Raw genomic sequence first — 22074 nt, forward strand, 5'->3', positions numbered from 1 at the left:
TATCTTTTGATCTATACTGGTAGTACATATTTTTCCACCTTCTTAAGTGAGACAGAGTTTCTCTGTGTAGCCCTGGCTGTCCTAGAACTCACTCTATGGACCAGGCAAGCTTCAAACTTGCCTTGGCTTCCCAAGTGCTGGGATAAAAGGTGTGCGTCACTACTGACCAGTGTGCCTTTTTATGTGCAGTGGACAATTCTTTAAAAAATAAAACAGAGAGGAGAACTCTATATTCACCAACGTTATCAACACTACCAAAATGTTACAGAAACATTCCAGATTATAGAAATATAACACCAAAAACTAATTCTTGCAGTAAAAAAAGAAAAGAAGTTATTAAGGACATTGTTCCATCAATTGTTACAAATAGAATACAGATGGTAAATTAAACCAGTGGACTGGGGAAGGATACAGTATGGGGGACAGACGGCATGGCCAATGAGAAGACACTAACAATAAGTGAATTTGGATAAAGGTATAAAGCTAGTTTCTTACTATTCTTACTTTGTAGCTTTTATAAGCTTTAAATTATTTCCCAGAGATAGGCATGGTTTTGAACTACCAAACCAGTGTAATCTGGATCCTATCTCCTCAAACAAAAGGGTGCTCATCCACTTGCTAGCTGGCGCTCTCTCTGCCTCCCCAACTCCTTTTCTCTCCTCCATCAGGTCATTTTACTAAGCACAGAAACACATTCTTCCACATTTTAACAAGTGATGAAGGAAATATCTCCTGACCCAGGGTCATGGCAGACTTACCAACTACTCCCAGGGTCAAACTTCATCACGCCCTGTTATCTCCAACCTGCTCTAGCCTGGCTGGTGACATCGGCACACACTGTAATTCTGCTTGCTAGGGTCACACATACTTCCAGATGGCCACCTGCAGTGGCTGCTCCTCACTCCTGTAACCTGACCTGGCAGTTACACTGAAGAATGGCTGGCCATGCTCTTCATAAAATGCCACTTCCTCTGGCTTTTCAACCAACATTCATGGTTTTCCACCCGTCACTTCTAAATCCCCGTCACCCTTTCCCCATCCTCATCCTGATTCCAACATTAAGTTCTCAGTCCGCCTATCTCTGCCCACAGTTTCATCCCACACATGATTTTAAAAATTACCTACCTGCTTATAGTCCCAATTTTACTTCTTCACCACAGAGCTCTCCTGAGTTCCACGCGCAAACACTCAATCTGACGTGGATTAAGACTTCTGAAATTTAGCATCCTAAAAAGTGAACTCCTGACTTCCCCAGCCTCAGTCAATCCTTCCCTTTCCTCCTGTTTCAGCTTTACCCTTCATCCTCCTCTTAGGTCAGAAAACGGCATCAGAGCCATGGTGGGGCACGCCTGTGTTCACAGCATGCAGGAAGCTGAGACGGGAAACCAAAATTAGAGGTCACTGTAAGCTACATAGTAGGACCCGGTCTGTGACAGTTAACCTGGATTGTTCATTCAAAGGGATTTAGAAGAATGTGTTTCTGTGCTTAGCAAAATGACCTGATGGAGGAGAGAAAAGGAGTCAGGGAGGCAGACAGAGAGACAGCTAGCAAGTGGATGAGCACCCTTTTGTTTGAGGAGATAGGATCCAGATTATACTGGTTTGGTAGTTCAAAACCATGCCTTTCTCTGGGAAAAAATTTAAAACTTATAAAATCTACAAAGTAAGAATAGTAAGAAACTAGCTTTATACCCTTCATCCAAATTCACTTATTGTTAGTGTCTTCTCATTGGCCATGCCGTCTGTCCCCCATACTGTATCCTTCCCCAGTCCACTGGTTTTATCTCAACCTGTGTGTGTGTGAGGGAGCATCTAGATTAGCTAAATGTGAGTGGTATCATTCCACTGGCTGGGGCTGGGGCTGAGAGAGGAAGCTAAGCTGTCTCCATCGGCCTCTCCTTCCTGGCTATGGAGGTGATGTCACCAGCCACCTCAAACTCCTTCCACTGTGACTTTCTGCTATAAAAGACTGTACCCAGGAAACAGAAACTGAAACAAAACCCTTCCCTCCTTAAGTTGCTTTTGTGAGATATTTTATCACAGTAACAAGACAAGCAAATGGTTCAAACCCCTACACACATGCAAAATTAAAATGGAATTATCCTATGGATGTTAAATTCTAAGTGACACTTTTGTCTTCATGTTTTTTGAATGGTTTAAATTTTCCTATTATAAATCACCATGTTTGTAAATTACTCCATCGAAAAAAAAAGAACTTCTTGGCAAGGCGGTGGGTGGCTTAGTCTAATTTATGTTGTTATGATAAAACACCCTGATGACAAAAGATCTAGGGGAGAAAAGTTTATTTTAGCTCACTATTCTAAGTCACTGCTGCCATGGCAGACTTGTGACAGCTCCTCACATGTCACCCACAGTCAAGAACAGAAAGACGGGAATGCGTGACTGCACAGTGCTCAGCTTGCTTTCCCTCCTCATACAGCTCAGAGCCCAGCCCATAATGGTGATGCTCATACTCAGAGTGGGTCTTCCCATACCCAACAACCCGATTAAGAAAACCACCTCATAGGCGTGCCCACAGTCACCGAGACTCTTTCCAGGTGATTCTTGGTTGTGTCAAGCTGACAACTAAAATGAACCGGTGCCGTGAATGAGAAGGTGTCTCTATAACCTGCAGGAGGAGACACTGTGGAGAAATCAGCCTGAGAAGGACACCTCTCAACCATTGCCTCAGCCAGCGTCAGAGAACACAAGAAGCACGCTGAACAGCTGCCCCAGCAGGCATGAGTAAATATGGCAGCCAGGAAGAGACTCCTGGTTACAAAGGTAAATCCAACTAGCCAGGCCCCTCTTCCAGGGCCCAGCTACACAGAATTCCACATGGGACACCAGACATGATGAAATCTGTTGCTGGCTGTGGAGGCTAAGGGAACATGAATCTGCACGGCAGGAAGGCCATGGTGAGGTAAGCCCAGTAACTGACATGAACGGCCCTCCCCACAGCAGCAGACACCACAAAACCATCCGAGGGAGGAGCAGAAAGCACATCCATCCAAGTAGGAAGACACTGAGGTCCCGGCATCTCCTACTGCAGTTTATTTCTCTTTTAGTTTTATTGGTACTTTTCTAATTTGCTTATTCGAGTTTCCTTTTCTGTTGCTTTGATTTAAAAAAATGTCCCAATGGAAAGAACTTTAAGGGGAATTATTCAGCTAACAAGTCCAGGCTGTGGTATATCACTATGGGGAGAAGCAAGGCAAGGACTTGAAGGAGCCAGCCACAGGCACAGTCTAGAGCAGAGAGAGAATGAATGCCACTGTATACACTGTGCATAGCCCACTCCCTCCCCTTAGTAGGCCAGGATTCCTGAACTCAGGAATGGTGCCACACAGTGGGCCAGGCCTACTCACACTGATGCAATCAACATCATCATCATCAGACACGCCCATGTGCCAATCTGACTTCGACAATCCCTCACTGAGAATCTCTTCTTAGTAGGTTCTAGAGTATATGGAGTTGATAATTAAACTATCACACTTGTATGGTTCTGGCTTACAACTTGTCTGAATGTAACTTGGATGGCTCGTCATACAGTTTTTCTGAATACCTGGTGCTTTTAGCTGTACCTATTCTATATTTCCTTTACTATTTATCATGCCTCTATCCCACATATCAACCCTCTCCCACTTGTAACCCATTGTCTTAGATAGGGTTTCACTGCTGTGAACAGAAACCATGACCAAGGCAACTCTTAGAAGGATAGCACTTCATTGGGGCTGGCTTACAGGTTCAGAGGTTCAGTTCATTATCATCAAGGGGGGAGCATGCAGCATCCAGGCAGGCATGGTGCAGGAGCTGAGAGTTCTACATCTTCATCTGAAGGCTGCTAGCAGATTACTGGCTTCCAGGCAGCTAAGATGAGGGTCTTAAAGCCCACACCCACAGTGACACACCTACTCCAACAAAGCCACCCCTACTCCAACAGGGTCACACCTTCTAATAATACCACTCCAAACCATCATACCCATACATTAATACTTTCCACCTAGTCATACTTTATTCTCTTATTCCCCTTCCAAATACCATTTTAATACTTAATTATTAATCCTTTAGCTTTAAACAATTAAGTGCTATTAACGATTAACTTCTTTCCCAATCTGTTCCTTAGTGCTTCTGTTTCTGAACCAAGTTAACAGAGTTCTGTCAAGTCATTATAGCTGTTACTGCTTGCTTAAGTATACACAATAATATATCTTAGTACATCTTAGTACACACAATCCTATCTGAGATTCTTCACTCCCAGCTGGTGTTTAAGAAGTGACTGTGTTCTGAAGTTGACCATTACTGTAGTTATATACTGGGCCTATCCATCGATTGTGGCTGCTTCTGAAGACAGTATTCTTCTCTTGCAATAGCACACATGTCTGTCATGTCTGGCACCCTGAACACCTAGTGGTCTTAACTCCTGAGCCCTATACCTCCAGTCCAGTGGAGGTAGTCGGATGGGTTTGCAATAAATCTGTAGATTGTCTTTGCTGGTACACCCATTTTCACTATGCTGATTCTGCCAGTCCACAAGTGAGATGTTTCTACCTTTCAGCTTCATCTTCAATTTCTTCTGTTTTAAAATTTATATTGTTTCACTGGTTAGATTTGATTTTATTTTTGGTTTTGAAACTATTATAAATGGGATTGCTTTCCTGATTTCTTTCTGAGTATGTTTGTACTGGCTGTTTTTGTGGTCAACTTGACACGAGCTGGCGTTATCACAGAGAAAGGAGCTTCCCTTAAGGAAATGCCCCCATGAAATCCACCTATAAGGCATTTTCTCAATTAGAGATCAAGGCAAGGAGGTGGTTCAGCCCATTGCGGGTTGTGCAAATCCTGGGCTGGTAGTTCTTGGTTCTATAAGAAAGCAGGCTGAGCAAGCCAGGGGAAGCAAGTCAGTAAGCAGCATCTCTATGGCTTCTGTATCCACTCCTGCTTCCAGGTTCCTGCCCTGTGTGAGTTCCAGTCCTGACTTCCTTTGGTGATGAACAGCAATGTGGAAGTGGAAGCTGAATAAACCCTTCTTCTCCCCACCCCAGCTTGCTCCTTGATCACGATGTTTTGTGCAGAAATAGAAACCCTGACTAAGACAACGTTCATTATTTATATAGAGAAAGGCTCCAGATTCTTGTGTTTTGATTTTATATCCTGCTACTTTGCTGAATACTTGTCATTTTGTAAGAGTTTTCTGATGGAGTTTTTAGGGCAGTGGTTCTCAACTTTCCTAATGCTTCAACCCTTTAATACAATTTCTTATGTGTGGTGGGCGATTCCCAACCATAAAATTATTTTTGTTGCTACTTCATGAATGTAATTCTACTTCTATTCTGAATCGTAATGTAAATACTTTTGGAGATACAGGCTTGTCAAAGGTGTTGCGACCTAAAGGTTGAAAACCACTCCTATGGGGGTCCATCATCTACAAACTGGCATAATTTGGGTTGTTTCTTTCTTGTATCCCCTTCAGTTCCTTCTCTTGTGTTATTCCTCTAATACTTCAATGGCCACACTAAATAAGAACAGAGAGTGAGAATATGCCCCTTTTCGGTATATTTCTAAAGGACTGTGAATTAACATACCATGGAAATACCTTCATACAATGGCTATTCTTGGTTATCAACTTGGCTACATCTGGAGTAAACTATAATCCAAAAAATGAAGGGCACACTTGTGAGAGATTTCCGCTTAATTTAAAGTGGGAGGATCCACTTCTAATCCAGATCTTAAAGTGGGGAACACACATACCATTAGTCTGAGACACACTTTATGCTGGAAGCTTATATGAGGACACGGAAGGAGGTTTTTGCCTTGCTAGCAAGTCCTCTCTTTTACTGACATGAAAGGCTACGTCTTTGGGGTTCTAACAGCTACTGAAGACTGTTGAGACATCCAGTATTATGGACTGAGCAACTTCTGGATTTTTTTCCCCCCCGGAGCTGGGGACCGAACCCAGGGCCTTGCGGTTGCTAGGCAAGTGCTCTACCACTGAGCTAAATCCCCAACCCCAACTTCTGGATTCTTAAGACTTTCTATTCATAGCCAGCCATTGTTGGATTAGCTGGACCATACCCTGCAAGTCATTTTATTAACCGTGTGTGTGTGTGTGTGTGTGTGTGTGTGTGTGTGTGTGTGTGTACATATATATATATATATATAGAGAGAGAGAGAGAGAGAGAGATTCATTCTATAAGTGCTGTTACTCTAGAGAATCCTGACAAGTATACTGCATGTAATATTTCTTGAACCACTACAGTCACAAAGGTATCCCACTGCTCTATGTGTCCATCAGCCTAAGAATGGATAAAGAAAATGTGGTATATATATATACAATAGTTTTATTCTGCCATAAAAAGAATAAAATTATGTTGTTATCTGAAAAATAAAACGAGTGCAACTATAGATCCATACATTAAATGAAATAAGTCAGGCATATAAAGACTAATTTTCTCTTATTTGCCAAAAAACATAAACCCTTCACACACACAGACACACACACACACACACAGCATAAAAGCAAAAAAAAAAAAAAGCCATTGAGGAAAAAGGAGATTAATGGGGGAGAGGGGAGTACAAAAGTTGGGCTATAGCAAAGGAATGAAAAGACAGTGAATATGGTCAAAGTACATTATTTACTTGAAAGAAATTATTGCCCTGAAACCCAACATAATGTATAACAAATGTACACCAATAAGGAAAAAGAAGAAATAAACAAACACAATGGTAGCAAGGCTGTGGGGAAAAGGAACCCTGGGTTGTTGCTGATGAGAAAGCCCGAAGCTAGAACGACCATGTGGCTGAGCTAATTGTTCCTGGGTCCTCCCAGAGAGCCTTGTACAGCCACGTTCACTGCTGCAGGGTTAACAATACTTCAGAGTTGGAACCAGCACAGACATCCATCAAAAGATGAACGTGTCAAGACATTAAAACTTGGTGGGATTTTATTCAGCCATGAAGACAAATGAAGTCATGGCATTTGCAGGGAATGAAGAGGACTACATGGTAAGTGAAATATGCCCAACTCAGAATAATGCTCTCAAATATGGAACTCAGATATTAATTTATGTATCGGTTATGAATCTGGAAGGGAACATGAGAGGGAATGAAGAGATCTTAAGTGGGGAAGAGACGAAGGAAGAAGAGAAAGTTAAAGAGCTCATGTGACAAGAAAGCAGGGTGGGGTGATATGGGGTGAGGAAGGGAACCAGCAGCAGGGGGAGGGGCAGGGGACCATGATGAGTGAGGACAAACGTGTATGAAAATACTATAATGAAACCCATTACTTTGTATATTCCTAAACTTTCTTTTCCATCTAAAACTTTTTTAAAAATGAAATGCAACTACATGTTTTAATCAAATTGTTCTTAATTTTAGCTTTTTGACCATCTACTAGAAAATATTAACTATTGTATTACCAGAAGTGTCGGGATTTGCTGAGGACATCACAGCATCCGCTTCTATCTAGAAAAGAGGAAAGATTAAGAGGATGAAACTTTATCAGATGTTTCAGAGTACAAGTTGTGAACTTCTGGGCTAAGGGAAGACACATGTTTTATGGGACGCCAACTTTATTGAACCTAGTAGACAGTAACTTCATTTGACAGTATGACGGTCATCTTTCTTGTTCTTTTTTTTTTTTTAAAGATTTATTCATTTATTACATATAAGTACACTGTAGCTGTCTTCAGATACACCAGAAAAGGGCATCAGATCTCTTTACAGATGGTTGTGAGCCACCATGTGGTTGCTGGGAATTGAACTCATGACCTCTGGAAGAGCAGTCGGGTGCTCTTAACCACTGAGCCATCTCTCCAGCCCCATCTTTCTTGTTCTTGAACATCCACAACAAACACAGATTTGCCATAATGGTCCCTACAATTTCACTCCACTGACCAATAGCTTAAATATATGAAATCATTTTGGCCATCATATGTAAATTATAACCTAAAATCTTTCTGCTTTGTTAAAAAACAAAGTTATTACAATAACTTTATTTTTCAATTGTCCTGATGTTAAAGGTAACCCAAGCCAGGTGTGGCAGGTTCATTCCAGGTGGAATTAATTACACCTGGAATCCCAGAGCTTGTGAGACTGAGGACAGAAGGGAGACACTGAAGCCAGCATGGCCTACTCAGTAAGAGCCTATTAATAAAAGAAGGCAATATAATAAAACAGTAATACATGATTGGTGCAGAAACATGATGTATATAACTTGTTAAATTTAGTAGATACAACTGTTAACAGTTTGGTCTCTTCTAGCATTTCGCTTGGTTTTGCCTAAACAACATAAAACACTGTAGTGAGAACACACCACTTATAAGCTCTGAGACCTACTTTGAGTAAATATTAACACAGAAACATTTCCCTCCCATTAGTAATAGGAGCTTTGTTTGCAAGCATCACGGAAGCCAAGCCTGGATGGTAAATGACTTTCTTCTGCTGCCAGTCTTGACTCTTCCATAATCTGGAGTCCCTGTACCTCCCTGGCTTCCCTGTGTCCCTTCCCCATGAATCCTAGTCCATCTTTGTCATGAATTCCTCGCCCATCTTTAAATGCAGGCTTCCCCAGAACTCTTTCCCTGGACTGGTGCTGTTCACAGCCTACAGAAGCTTCTTATAGAATGGCACTTAGTCTTCCAATTTGAGCTACCCCTTATAAACTGAGCCCCAAATCTACATCCAGCCCCGCCACCACCACCACCTTTTTACCCCAGTGAAGTTCCTGTATTTAAGGGAGAGAACCTCAGAATTCCATACAGCATCTAACAGTCAAATGTACAGGGAACACCAGTTACCGTCACAAACTCATCCCCCACCCTCCACCCCCAACACACTTCCACCTGGATTCTCTCCTATTCAGTGACATCACCACTCTTTTACTACCAGCACATCCAGGAAAACACCAAGGCATAGCTTGTCTTACTGCCACAAAGGTCTCCTAGATGCCTCATAGAATATTAATCGAGCTTTAGCATAAATGACGCCACAACAGCTGCCCACTCTGCTCACCTCTCAGTTTGCTAAATACTATACAAAAATGAAATTGCTCCAACACGGAGACTGTATTTGTTCACCTTTCCATCTCAGCAGCTGGCAGACACACTGTTTATTAAACAGACTGAATAACTTTCATTGTGCAGACATCAATGTCTAAGTGAGTTATTACATGTCTTTTATGAAGTGATATTGTAGTGTTACAGTTGCTCAGAGTGACAATTCATGTTTAACTCTTCAAAACATGTTCTACGATAGGACTATTTTATATGTCTCATTTAATTTCCTGACTTCCAATCGGTATTTTATATATTCAAAAAATCGTATTAAAAATTAAACTCTAGCACTGAACCTAGTCTAAAATTTAAAATACAAGAAGGTACCTTGAACATTTCCTCTCTGATAAAAACTCCCCTCTGGCAAATGCCTCACAAGCATATAGGTATTTACTATGGTTTTGCTTCATTGTTTAGTGACCTATAACCAGTTAAATATGTCATTAGACTAAAAATAAAATGTGAGGGCCAGTAAGGTGTCTCGCAGGTAAAAGCACTTACCTGGTAACCTGAGTTACCCTGAGACTGACATAGTAAAAGAATATAAGTTGTCCTCTGACAGGCACAAACTCCCCCAAATATGCCCACACACATACACATCCTAAGTACTTAAAAAGATTTAACAAAAAAGTCCCTAAACCCTTAACTCGATATATAAAGTGAAAGCTGTCAAATTTCATCAAGTGTATGTATATTACCACTCCACTGCTCCTGTCATTAAATTCTTTACATGGCTGTCTTAGTCAGGGTTTCTATTCCTGCACAAATATGACCAAGAAGCAAGTTGGGGAGGAAAGGGTTCATTAAGCTTACATTTCCATGTTGCTGTTCATCACCAAAAGAAGTCAGGACTGGTACTCACGCAGGACAGGGAGTAGGAGCTGATGCAGAGGCCATGGAGGGATGTGTCTTACTGGCTTGCTTCCCCTGGCTTGCTCAGCTTGCTCTCTTATAGAACCCAAGACCACCCGCCCAGGGACAGCACCACTCACAATGGGCCCTCCCCACCTTGATCACTAATTGAGAAAATGCCTTATAGCTGGATATCACGGATGCATTTCCTCAAGGGAGGCTCCTTTCTCTGTGATAACTTCAGCTTGTGTCAAGTTGACACACAAAACCAACTAATACTATGGCCTGAAGTTAAAATACATAGACTCAAGAGGGATTAAAAAGCAAAATGAGATAAGCTATCTTGCCAGGGGAGCCCAGGTTAAATGCAATGCTTTAAAACATCCAGCCTCCACAGGTCATCTGCCTGGGAACTCCAGGTGACATGAGTGCAGGTTAGCAGAGCGGCAGCAATTTCAGAGCTAGTCCAGGCTAGCACTCTGACCTCACGTGTGGTCTCTCAGGAGCTAAAAATCTCCAACCAGTCTGAATCCACCCCAGGCTGTCTGCAAAACCTGGGGGGGAAGTCTATTTACTGTGGAGTTGCAGTGCATTCAAGCACACTGAAGGGCACAGAAATATCACAGAATCCCTGGCTATCCCAACCCATGAGGCGCAGAAGAGCCCTAACTGTCAGTTCTGGGGAAAGGGGTTTGTGGGGCTCTAGGAAGACTTGGTGCTCCTTCTGCTTAATAGTTGTAGTTTACTCTTTTGTACTTGGACAGTGTCTTGACTCTGATTAGTTCCAGTTCAGTGGCTTACCAAGAATGGATCTGTCTCCAGACTGCTTATAACAGACGAGCAGAACAGCTCCGAGACAGGGGTCGATAGGAGACGGTCATACTAAACTAGAAGGTTCACTGGGGTTCAGCTGTGGTCTAACTGCTAAGGAGCTGTGCAGCCTTTTCTGGAAACTGAGAGCCACAGCGTTCCAAGTATACTCTCCAGGGGCTCGGGGAACGTGTGGAAGAAGCAGGGTGGAGAGTGAGAAGTGGGGGTAGTGATATGCAGTGCTGGCTTCCGGACACGATGTGATTTCTGCACCACTGAATTCACAACAGCCGTGATTACCTGTACAAGCCTTGGCCTGTCAAAACCCTGCCCGGGAAGGCAGAGGGGCTCTGTAAGGTGCCCACCTTCTTGTAAACCACCCTAAGGCAATTTACTGGGCCGCAATCTGCCTGCCTGCTTATCTATCCACCATCTATCTGTCTGTCTGTCTGTCTGTCTGTCTGTCTGTCTATCTATCTATCTAACATCTATCTACTTACCTATCTATCTATCTATCTATCTAACATCTATCTACTTACCTATCTATCTATCTATCTATCTAACATCTATCTACTTACCTACCAACTTATCTCAATAAAGGAAAAAAAAAAGAGATAATAAAATCCAAATGTGCACATCCTGAGACTTAGTGATTATATTTCTAGGAATTTTGGTATTTTTGTTCGCCATTGTTCTAAAATGTTGTCTCATCATGTAGTCCAAATTGACCTTGAATTCCTGATCTATTGTATACTCCCAAGTATGGCAACTACATATCCATGATGTATCCACACACACTCACATGCACACGCACACACGTATGCACGGCGTATGTATACCACAAGACATGATCTATGGGTGTATGTGGACGTGAGATGATGCTCACCGAGACAATGCTTGCAGGTTAATTCAAACAACAACAAACGGTAAACTGGCTAAAGAGAATATTATACAACTGTATTTTAAGGTGGTAATGTTGTGTGCTTTGGGCTTGTTACTAAGTGGGAAATGGACGTTAAGATAAAACAGTATGGAACTTCAGTAGAAGATTATGCCTATACCTGTATGTAGGACAATACAGAAGAAACTGGTTAACCACTGGTAAGTGGAGCCCTAGTCTAGTGGAAAGAGAAGGGATCTTGCGGACTGTATGAACATATTACTTTTACCAATTAAAGCCACCCAGAAATTTTACTATACATTTCAGCTAGTAGGTGAATTACTCCTATTACAACACCACTTTCCCCTCCCAGCCTTCCCCCCTCTATCATCCCATATTTCTTATAAAATTTTAGGACACCCGTGGAGATGTTTTGCTAGCTCTACTGACCTAGATATCTAATTTGCACCCGTTTGGGACTTTGTGGGGTGGGGGGAGTGGAATTCAGTGTTGGAGACATTTTAGGCTTATAAATCAGTGATTTGCTCTACAGAGATCAGAAAGTACTCCTGGCCAATTTTCTTAGGAATCATTTCTATACCATTATCCGCCCCATCCAAAGAAGGGAGAAGAGGGCGAGAGAAGTGGAGGAGGGGAAGAGAGAAAACGTTCTAACCTTGGAGGGTTTGTACCCAAACAGCATTACAATCGCAACCTTAAAGTCTTCCCGGCTTAAGTAGCCTTTGTTGTCTTCATCACATGCTTTAAATACCTACGGAATACCAAAGGTCTACAGTTAGTAAGCCACAAACCAGAAACACAAACATCTAAAACTCAGCCTGGTTGTGGAGCTTTCAAAACGCGGTTTCATCACTCTAGTTTTAATCCTCAAGCAATAGAACCGCTGAGTTAAAATTTTCCCTCTATCCCCTCTCCCCAAGTTTAAAGAACTTGACAAAGTTTAAGGGGCTGACAAATCCATTCCTCTAGACCACTCGAACAAACTGTATGCAATAGCTCATTCCTCGGATTAGGAAGGTGATGGTAGGGGATGGAAGACAGAAGTGATTATCTGTGGATAGTGTGGTGGTCAGGGAAGTGATCATAGTGGGGCACTTATGCCTCAGTTTAAAGAACAGTTCTTTCCAGGGTTGACTAGAACCTGTTTGAGGGAGACCCAAGAGGGGTGACAGAGGTGGCCCTGGTCAGGCTTAAGTCCAAACTCGGGTCGCGTTCCCACACCTACTTCCACCCATTTCCTGCGTTCTGAGGCGCTGATTTCGCCTGCTCGCGGCCTGGCGCCTGCCTCTGACAGGAACATCCCCACCGACACCAAGACCAAGCCAGGGAAGCTCCTTCGCTCCAGCGAGAACAGCCACTGCGGCCACGCCCACCACCGCTGGGACTCAACTTCGCCGCGCAACTCCAACGGTTCCTCCCATTGGCCAGCCTCCGAGCCACTGGCGTTGATGTAGTACTGTCATTGGTTAAAAGCTCTGTATGACAACGGGGAGGGGCTTCTAAGGCCCGCCTCTGGATCTTGGTTCCGCCTCTCCTCGACTTTCTTGACTCTTTGAGAGCTGGTGAGGGAGATTAGGTACCTCTGTGCTTTCTTACCAGGCTTTGATTGCCTTCAGGCAATCTGCCGAACTTAAAATAAACTCTCTGATTATTCTGACCCGTGCCTTTGTTAGATTTGATAGGAGACACACGAAGAATGTGAAGAAAGCACACAAACACACACAAAAATTGAGTTAACTCCCAAGATTCATTTTTAAACCAACAAGCCATTGAACGGCCTTCTCAGAGCAGCTACTGTGTTTATTTTCGCCCTCTTGGTAACCCTGATACGTAACACTGTATCTAGGACAATCAAACGAAATGACCCGTTTTGAGTGTTGACACACAATTATTCAACCCTCGGAAAGCGATGCCTGACATGAGGCTGACTGAAGGACTAGCACAAGAATTCTATACCAGACATCTTTATAGAAAGTGAATAATATGGACTAGTGCATCGTTTTCCAGACCGGCTTATAAATCACAGCCCTCTACCCTTCTGGCGAATCAGTGAGATTGACAGGAATACATCCGTTTCAAAGGAGAAACCTTCAAAGGAAGTTCTGAGTCTTATGGGAACTCATTTAACTTTTTATCCTGCAGTGGATTTTAAAGCCTGAAGCAGCTGCCTTTTTCTTCAGCTCACCTATCTCCCAAAGCTCGCCGCTGTCTTAGCCCTGAGCGCCTGAAGCTGCCCAAGAGCATACCCAGAATGGAGGTGTTGTTTGCAAATTAACTACGAGAGAAGCAAGCCACAGCTTTCTGTTTCTCTCTCCTTACGGAGTCAACAGGAAACTAGCCGTGAGGCGCCCCTCGACTCTACTTCTTTGCTAAGAAGGCAGGATTTAGGACCCAGCGGGGGACTTCCGGAAGGGGACGTGGCCGACTGGCAAAGCCGCGGCGCCTGCGAGTTTGAACTGCGCGCATGCGCGGACGCGCCGCGGAGGCGTGGCTTCGGCAGCGGCGGACTGGCGGGTCAGGTAGGTGTCTGCGGCTGCGGGCGCCAGCTCGGGGCGGTCTCTGCTCGTGGCTGTAACTCTGCGCCCGCCCTCCTGATGGCGGCGCGCTGGCCGCTGCGTTCCGATGTGGTAGTGGAAGGCCAGCAGGGTTCGGTGTGCACCGCGAGGAGAGCGGCGAGGCCGGGGTTCTTGGGCAGGGTCTCCTCCTCTGAGCCCCGGAACCTGCGGTCCTGGTCCTTGGGACGCGCTGCGGAGCCGCTGGCCTTTGCTTCCTCCGTGGGTCAGGCTCTTGAACCTCTCTGCCCTCAGTTTCCACACCAGGGACACTGCCGTGAAATCGGGCTGACTTGAGAGTGAAATGAGTCTGTACTGATGAAGTTATATCTGGGCAGAGATGAGCGCCCGGGGAAAGTTAGCAGCTTTTTTGCTTACTCTACCCCCAAATTACCCATTGCTCCCTGACCATCTTCTTAAGCAGCAGAAACGTTCTTATCGCCACGTGTCCACAAAGTTGTATTGGATGTGATCATTTTCAAAGATTAGACGGGCCAAGGCACTCTTACTAAAACACTCACTGGGAGTCCCATTGTTTTTACAATAAAATTCGACTTTTAACAGCCTTGCCTTAGTGTCCCCACCTCTTCTTTCTGGACCATTTCTATGTTACAGTTAGAACCTAGCTACCACCTCCTGGTTCGATTCCGTCTGTCTGGAATGTTGCTCACCTGTCTTTTAGCCTGATGATTCCTTTTCCTCCAAGGTCTCAGATGCTACTCCACAATGGTTCCAAAGAAAGGTTACCCATGTAAAACGTAATAAGCGTCTGTAGTCATCTTGACTTTTAGGCTTTTCATGTGTTAATTTGTGCTTTTCACCCAAAAATTAAACTTGTCTGGAAGAGAAGTGGTATATTAATTCTTTATTCTCAGTTCTGAATTCTGCTTACTTCTGGGCTAAGGACCACCTTAGAGGAACCTGGAATGTGGTGCCTAGGTCTTAAATGTCTGAGGAGTAATGTCTGTGTAGAAGAAATACTCTCTACAGGGTCTGCTCAGCCAGCCAGGGAACAGTGGAAGCAAAATTCTAAATAGAGTGCTTTTTTGCATCAACTCGTGTGTGTGTGTACACGTGTACATATACACATAGTTATAGAGTGTCTTTCTCAGTTGCTCTCTGACGTGTTCTAATGAGTCAGGATCTCTCAGAAGCAGAAGATGGCAGTTTCTTTCAAGGGGGCTGGCCACTGAACTCTTGGGACCTGCTTGGCTATCACAGTGTTGGGGTTACAGTCATAGAAATTGTTCTGGACTTTGGAAATCATGGCAAACCCTCTTATCCACTGGCCGAAGCTCTAGCCCTTCATGCACAGTTTTTAAGCCCTTGACGAAGTTCCCGATGACATCCTGAGTTGCTGTCTTGTGAAGGGACTCCATGGGATTTTCTTCCCAAATTCCATTGCCTCGCCTGCCTCCCTAGATTTTATTTATTCTCTGTACACATACGCTGTTATTTTCTTAACATTTATTCAAATCCACTCCTACATAAATACCTTTACAAAGTAGACTTTATTTTGCTATTGTAGCTATAATGGAGTCATAGCGGTATCCTGCTGACAGGGAAACAAGTGTTGCAGGTGCTTGTGGAAGAGTCCAGGGCCCACTATGCTTCAGAAGCAAAATGTAAAGCACTTTTTAGGCTACAGCTTTCTCCTTGATTTACGTAGAGACTGAGTTTGAATGAATGGGGCTGCTGTCATATGTGGTTAGTCAGTGGCAGGCCCCAGTTACCTCCACTGTGGGATTTATTGCTGGGCTGCTTTGATTCGGTGAGTATTCTGTATTCTCCTTCTTTTGACATCCCTTACTGCTACTGTTTCTTTGGACCTCTGCTCTTAGGCACTGCCTGGTGAGATAGAAAATAAGCCGTGGAAGGAAAGACGTTGGGAGTCTCGTCAGGCTGGGCCTTGGTTCCACAAGCTCCTTGGCATGCTGGGAACCTGGTCCAGTCTGAGGGAGCAGTGAAAGCCGATGCTGACCAGATCCACTCCTCCAAATTAGAAGCCACTTCCTACATGATCTTGACATTTGCGTCACAGTCGCTCCTCTAAAACAGAGGAAGGGCCTTGTTTCCATAATGAGGTTGGTAACCTGGTGGACAGAATGACAAGGTACAATTTCATTAGTATGTCACAAAGGCAATTTCCTCCCACAGTAAACAGCCCTCTAGCGCAGTTTTGAATGTCAGCAATCTACAGACATCAAGTATGTGTAAAGCCTGGACCCAATTGGGGGGCGGGGGAGCTGTGTACTCTGAGAAATGTCTTTTTCAAAGCTCTGTTTCCTTTACCAACTCCTTCTACATTATAGGTAGGGACCCCCCTGCAGTGTGGTTCTAGAAAATGTAGATAGACTAAACACTGGAGAAACTGTCTGAAGAGTTCAGTCACCAGAGAGTTTGCTCAGACCTTTCAAGGTTCCAGGGTCCTGATTTACTGATACCGGCCATGGACCTTGCATTCCCCTAGGGAAGAGATAGTAAGCATCTCTTTGGGTGCTGTGGACTCTGCTCCCGGCAGCAGCCCACGTGGGAATGACGAAGATCGGCATAGTCTGTGCAAGGATGGCACACAGGTTTGTGAAGTGTCTCTCATGTCGGGAAGGGGGGAAAAGGATTCGGTGGTGCACACCCATAATCTTAGCACTGTAGAAGGCAGAGCAGGAGGAGTGGGTGTGCCGAGGAGAGCTGGGCTAAAGCAGGAGTCTGTCTGGAAAAACCAGGAGTCTACAAACAGCAGCCTCCTCAGGCCGGAAGCAAAACCATTCCTCACCCCAAATCCTGGGACCTACTCTTTGCTTTAGAATGGAGAATAAATGTAGAAAGTCCCAGTGTTTGTGTGTTTGTTTGTGTGTTTGTTTCGGGCAGTGCTGGGGATGGAGCCTCCAGCTCACCCTGAGTACGTCTAAGGTTTTGTTTGGGCTGGTTGGTTTTTGTTTTGTTCTGTCTTTTTTTTTTTTACCCTTTTGTGTGTTTGTGTATTTGTTTATGTTTCTGTACACATGTGTATATGCAGGCAGGGAGACATCCTGAAGTGTCCTTTCTTCCCTCAGTCTGCACTTTTTTGTTTGGTTCTTTTTTTTTTTTAATTTTAATTAAATAATTAAATTAGCTTACACAGTGTTATTTACAAACAAAGTGTGTGTTTTAGTAGACACACACACACACACACACACATACACATACACCCCTCGGGTCCTTGTCTCCTCTGTTTTCAGGTGACAAGCATCTTCTTGCCCCTTCCCCTGTTAACTCACCACCACTGCTTACCCCCTCTTCATCTCCTTTCTAGTGTCTTAGGCTTTTGTACTTTCACATCCATTTATTCACAGATGCCCAAGGTCAAGAAGACCTACATTTAATATGAGAGACAACATATGGTTTTTTACTTTTCTGAGTTTGAGTCGCCTCATTTAATGTCATCCTCACCAGATCTATCCATTTCCTGAAATTTTCCTAATTTCACTTTTCCCTGCAGCTGAGTAAAATTCCACTGTGCCTGTGTGGCCCACCTTCACGATCAGTTCTCCTGCTGATGGTGTGTAGGCCGGGTTCCGTCCTTGCTACAGTCAGTCCAGCAGCACATACATATGCTGTGTGGTTTTGGTTTAGGTTGGTTGGTTTTAGTTTTTTTTTTTGTTTTTTTTTTTTTTTTTTGCGTGTTTGTGTGTTTGTCTTGACTGGTTGGTTGGTTTCACTGGCTTAGAGCTCACCAAGGAGACTGGCTGGCTGGCCACTGAACCTTAGGGACCCACCCATCCCTTACAATCTCCAGCTCTGCCTCCTTGAGACAGAGTGGCGAGAAATGGCTCAGCAGGGACTGCTCCACAGAGATGCCATTAGGTTCCCAGCATCGATGTCCAGATTGCATAAAACCACCTGTGACTCTGACTCTAGGGGATCCAAGGCCCTCTTCTGCCTCCTGGGGTACCTGCATCCATTATAGACACAGGCATTCACAAACTTTTCAAAAGTTTTATTGACTTCATTTTGAAACAAGACTGTCACTAGGTAGATTGTGCTAGCCTCAAATTTACTATATTATCCAAGCTAGCACAAACTCAAGATCCTTTTGCCCCAGCCTTGAAAGTATAGGGGTGAGTCATCATACCCAGCCTGGAACTCTTAATCGAAGACTCTGTTAGTAAGCCCTTACTGTATTGATTTAAGGAAGCTACAACTATCCTCCAGAGTTTTTTTTTATATGGTTCTTTTAAATTTCTAAGATTAAGTAGTCCCTTCAGAGCAAATTGGGTCTGCTTAAATAGGTCTATCGACCAGCCTCTAGAGTCTAGAATAGTGGGTGTGGGTTAAGACAAAAAGTTAAAACAAATAAAAAATAACCCACATCAGAGTTCCTTTAAGGTCATGTGTCGCGATCTGCCCTGTCCACAATCCACTTGTTACAGCTTGGTTAGCTGGTCTCTTAACCCACGAAGCCTAGAAACTTTGGAAAAATACCTAAACTAGGTTCTCACAGCCTCTAGAAGTGAGTTGGACATCATAGAAATGAACACAGAACTTCAAAAAGCAGACACAAGGGTTGAAACTCCATACAGTGCCTGTGGCTGGAGTGGTGTCTGGACCAGTTGAATTTAAGTGTAGCAATGAGCTGTGGAGGATGTGAGACTGTCGTATGCTCTCTGTGTCAGAGCTACTTAGACTCTGTAGAAGAGACCCCGTGTGAATCAACTGGAATTAACCAAAGAAGTTGGGTAAGGGATAAATTGCAAAAAATGATAAATACCCTAAAAACATTTTCCTTTTAAAACTTGACGTGTGCGAGCATATTCACTTGAAAACCTGGTGTAAGATCAGGCTGTCCTATTTGTGGGAGTTTGGAAGTTTTTTTAATTGGTGAGAGTTGCAAGGTCTGTGGTGTACTGCTTTTTATCTGGTTTGCCCAACGTATACCACAGTGTTTTCAGCTGTAAAGCAAGCCTTGAAGACCCCCAGACCATGGGAACGTGTACTTCTGAGAATTTATTTCAGTTTTCCTCAGAGCTTTGTATTAATCCATCAAAGGCAACACATTAGGAGCTGCTGGAAAATCTACCCAGCCCGTTTCCATTGAATGCATTTTGTAGTTAATGCTGAAAGGACATATATCCTATGTTTCCCTCATCAGAGAGTGAGGAATATGTAAATTGAGACCAAGTGTGTGATTGGGAAACTGAAAGTGTGTAGCTTTAGTACAAATCCTTGCCTGCGGGTTTCAGTAGCTTAAGTTCTGGGGTGGACAGTGAGGTAATGATGTAACGTTAGTGAGCGCCTCATGGCGGGGCACACACGGCATTGCTCATTTGGTGCGTCTCTCAGGTTGAGCTAATATAAATGCATGGCTTTGAAGTGTGGGCAGGCAAGATGGCGCAGCAAGTTCAAGTGCTTGTTGCTAAGCTTGACTTCCTGAGCTCAGTCTCTGGGATCCATGTGGGAGAGAAGAGAACCAACTCCCTGAAGTTGAACCCTTCTCCCCAACAAATATACATTTATATTTGAGCCAGTAAATTGGTTTAATGGGTGAAGGTGCTCGCTGCCAAGCCTGAAGAGCTAAGTTCAGTTCCTAGGCTCCGTGTGGTAGAAGGAGAGAACAGACTCCTGTGAGTTGACCATACACCATGCCACACATGGAAATGTCCATATACACAAAAGCAAGTATAATAGTTTTTTTTTTTTAATTTATGGCAAGCTTGCCTAGCAAGCACAAGGTTCTAGGTCCAGTCCACAGAACACCAAAATGAAAGAAGAAATGAACACCATCTGAATTACTTTTAAAAGTTCCTTAAGATGACCTTAACCTTAACTCCCTTTCTGAGGGCTTCTAAGACCAAGGTCTGGTCTGAAAGACAGCAGGAAGGAGAGGGTGGCTAGGATTCTTCCTTGTCATGGCGTTGAGTAAGTGACTCAGCGTCTGGGGACAGAAGTGCTGTGTGTATTGCAGTCTCCCATCTGACCTGGAATTTGAGAGCCATGCAGCTCTGCTGCCAGTCACCCACTGAACTGAAAATAATGTCTCCATCGTTTCTTTTCAGAAGTACAATGTCCCAGGAAAGCAGCTACGGAAAGTGGACAATATCCAGTAGTGACGACAGCGAGGATGAAAAGCCCAAACCTGTCAAACCATCAACATCCTCTGGCCCCCAGGCTGGGCAGGGAGTGTCGAAGGAGCCCACGTACACCTGCTCAGAGGCCCGCAAGGCTGCACACAAGAGACAGATCTCACCTGTGAAATTCAACAACACAGACTCCGTGTTACCCCACAAGAAGCAGAAGATGGATTCCCCGGAAGGTCTGGGCTGGTGTCTGTCCAGCAGCGATGATGAGCAGCAGCCGGATGTGACACAGCAGGAGCAGCCTAAGGGAGTGCCACCTCAAGAGAAAAAATATGCCCCCTCAGCCAATGTGACTACTGCCCAGAAAGTTGAGGATCGAAGCCCTCCTGACAGCCATAGGGCCCAAAGGGCAGACGAAGAGTACGAGACCTCAGGGGAAGGCCAGGACATCTGGGACATGCTGGATAAGGAGAACCCCTTCCAGTTTTATCTCACTAGAGTCTCGGGGATTAAGGCAAAGTACAACTCCAAAGCCCTCCACATCAAGGGTAAGAACAAGGGATTTAGGAGCTAATGAGCCGTTTTCCTCTTGATGAAGCAAGGGGCACAGCTTAGAAAGAACCCATCTTAACTACCAGGAGCAGGGGATGGCACGAGATAGTTTGCCCTGGGTGTGTGTGGCAGCAAAGGGCTTACACATGTAGGTGGCATTCCAAGGGACCTCAAGGCCCTGTAGCTCAGCCCCTAGAAATGCTTGGCACCCTGCTTAGCTTGCTTAACACTTCAAGTGAGCATCCAACTTGACTGGTAGCCCTGTCAAGTGCACTCAGTTTCACAGTGGTTCAGTATGGTCCCTGGGCCAGCAGCTTCAGAACCACCCAGAATGCCAGTTCTCAGGCTATCATAGATTCATCAAATCAAACTCTGGGGGGTCAAGGCTGCCACTATGCTCTCCCTAAGCCTCCAGGGAGTGGCAGTGCTTAATGATGTTTGAGAACCTCTGCTTGAAAGCCTGGTTTTGGTTCCTAGGACAGAGCAAAAATGAGTGCTACTATAGGCAGACAGATGCTTCGGGTGTGAGGCTGAGGATGGTCTCAAGTGTTTCTCTGCATCCCTGGAAGCAGGATGCAGACTGAGAGGGCACAGATCCCTTCTTTTGCCACTCGTTGGCACTATGGTTAAGACAGTGTGGGGTGAGGACTGAGAACTGAGCAGGTGTGTGAGGTGAGCAGTGCATGATTCATATACAGATAGACACAGCATAACACATAGACACAGTAAGCATCATATGTAGACAAACACAGCAAGCATTCTCTTACTGCAAGCATCGGTATGCAGATAGACACAGTTAAACACACTTAGCATCGTATACAGGTAGAGTCAGCATTCTCTCATGACATAGTATGATTATTCTCAACATAAAGTTTTTCCATATCAAATGTATGATAGTACTTTATGTTCTGCTGGATGGTATGTAAATGTTGGGGTGGCTTTAATTCCATAGTAGTAAGTCCAGCTCGACAGATTTGTGAGCATCTCTTACGTAGGTACCTGAAGACATATGCGATAGTTACTGGTGGTTTTGCTTTGCCTCAGAGAGACTGATATCGGGAACAGAGGAGCTGGGAAGGCTGCTGTGTGTAATATAATAGTAATGGCATGGCTGTCAGCACCAAGATTTAAGGAGGAGGAGAGGAGGGGTTGGGGATTTAGCTCAGTGGGCAAGCACAAGGCCCTGGGTTCAGTCCCCAGCTCCGACCAAAAAAAAAAAAAGGAGGAGGAGAGGATATCATAAGGGTTTTTCATGTATTTTAACTGTCAGAGCAGTCAAATAAAGTGGTCACATGTCCTTG

General features: G+C 44.3%; 2 protein-coding genes across 8 annotated transcripts in view; one reads left to right on the forward strand and one right to left on the reverse strand.

The window, feature by feature from the left end:
- Positions 1-13929, reverse strand: part of Efcab11 (EF-hand calcium binding domain 11) — a 154093-nt gene extending 140164 nt beyond the window's left edge. Inside the window, exons 1-3 of one of the 4 annotated variants that reach the window (XM_039112741.1) lie at positions 13802-13929; positions 12272-12367; positions 7419-7464 (exon numbers count right to left, since the gene is read on the reverse strand). In XM_039112741.1, the coding sequence (XP_038968669.1) occupies positions 7419-7464; positions 12272-12298 (73 nt within the window). In that variant the 5' untranslated portion in view covers positions 12299-12367; positions 13802-13929. Of the gene's footprint in view, positions 1-7418; positions 7465-12271; positions 12368-12837; positions 12982-13801 lie in introns of those variants that run through there. The other 3 variants (NM_001024350.1, XM_039112742.2, XM_039112743.2) reach the window with 3 other exon arrangements.
- Positions 13930-14126: 197 nt separating this feature from the next.
- Positions 14127-22074, forward strand: part of Tdp1 (tyrosyl-DNA phosphodiesterase 1) — a 67826-nt gene continuing 59878 nt past the window's right edge. Inside the window, exons 1-2 of one of the 4 annotated variants that reach the window (NM_001031657.1) lie at positions 14127-14135; positions 20201-20769. In NM_001031657.1, coding sequence (NP_001026827.1) covers positions 20208-20769 — 562 coding nt within the window. In that variant the 5' untranslated portion in view covers positions 14127-14135; positions 20201-20207. Of the gene's footprint in view, positions 14136-16257; positions 16282-16348; positions 16745-20200; positions 20770-22074 lie in introns of those variants that run through there. The other 3 variants (XM_039112347.2, XM_006240432.5, XM_039112349.2) reach the window with 3 other exon arrangements.

Source organism: Rattus norvegicus, chromosome 6, assembly GCF_036323735.1.
Source record: "Rattus norvegicus strain BN/NHsdMcwi chromosome 6, GRCr8, whole genome shotgun sequence".
In the NCBI taxonomy this organism is placed as follows: Eukaryota; Metazoa; Chordata; class Mammalia; order Rodentia; family Muridae; genus Rattus; species Rattus norvegicus.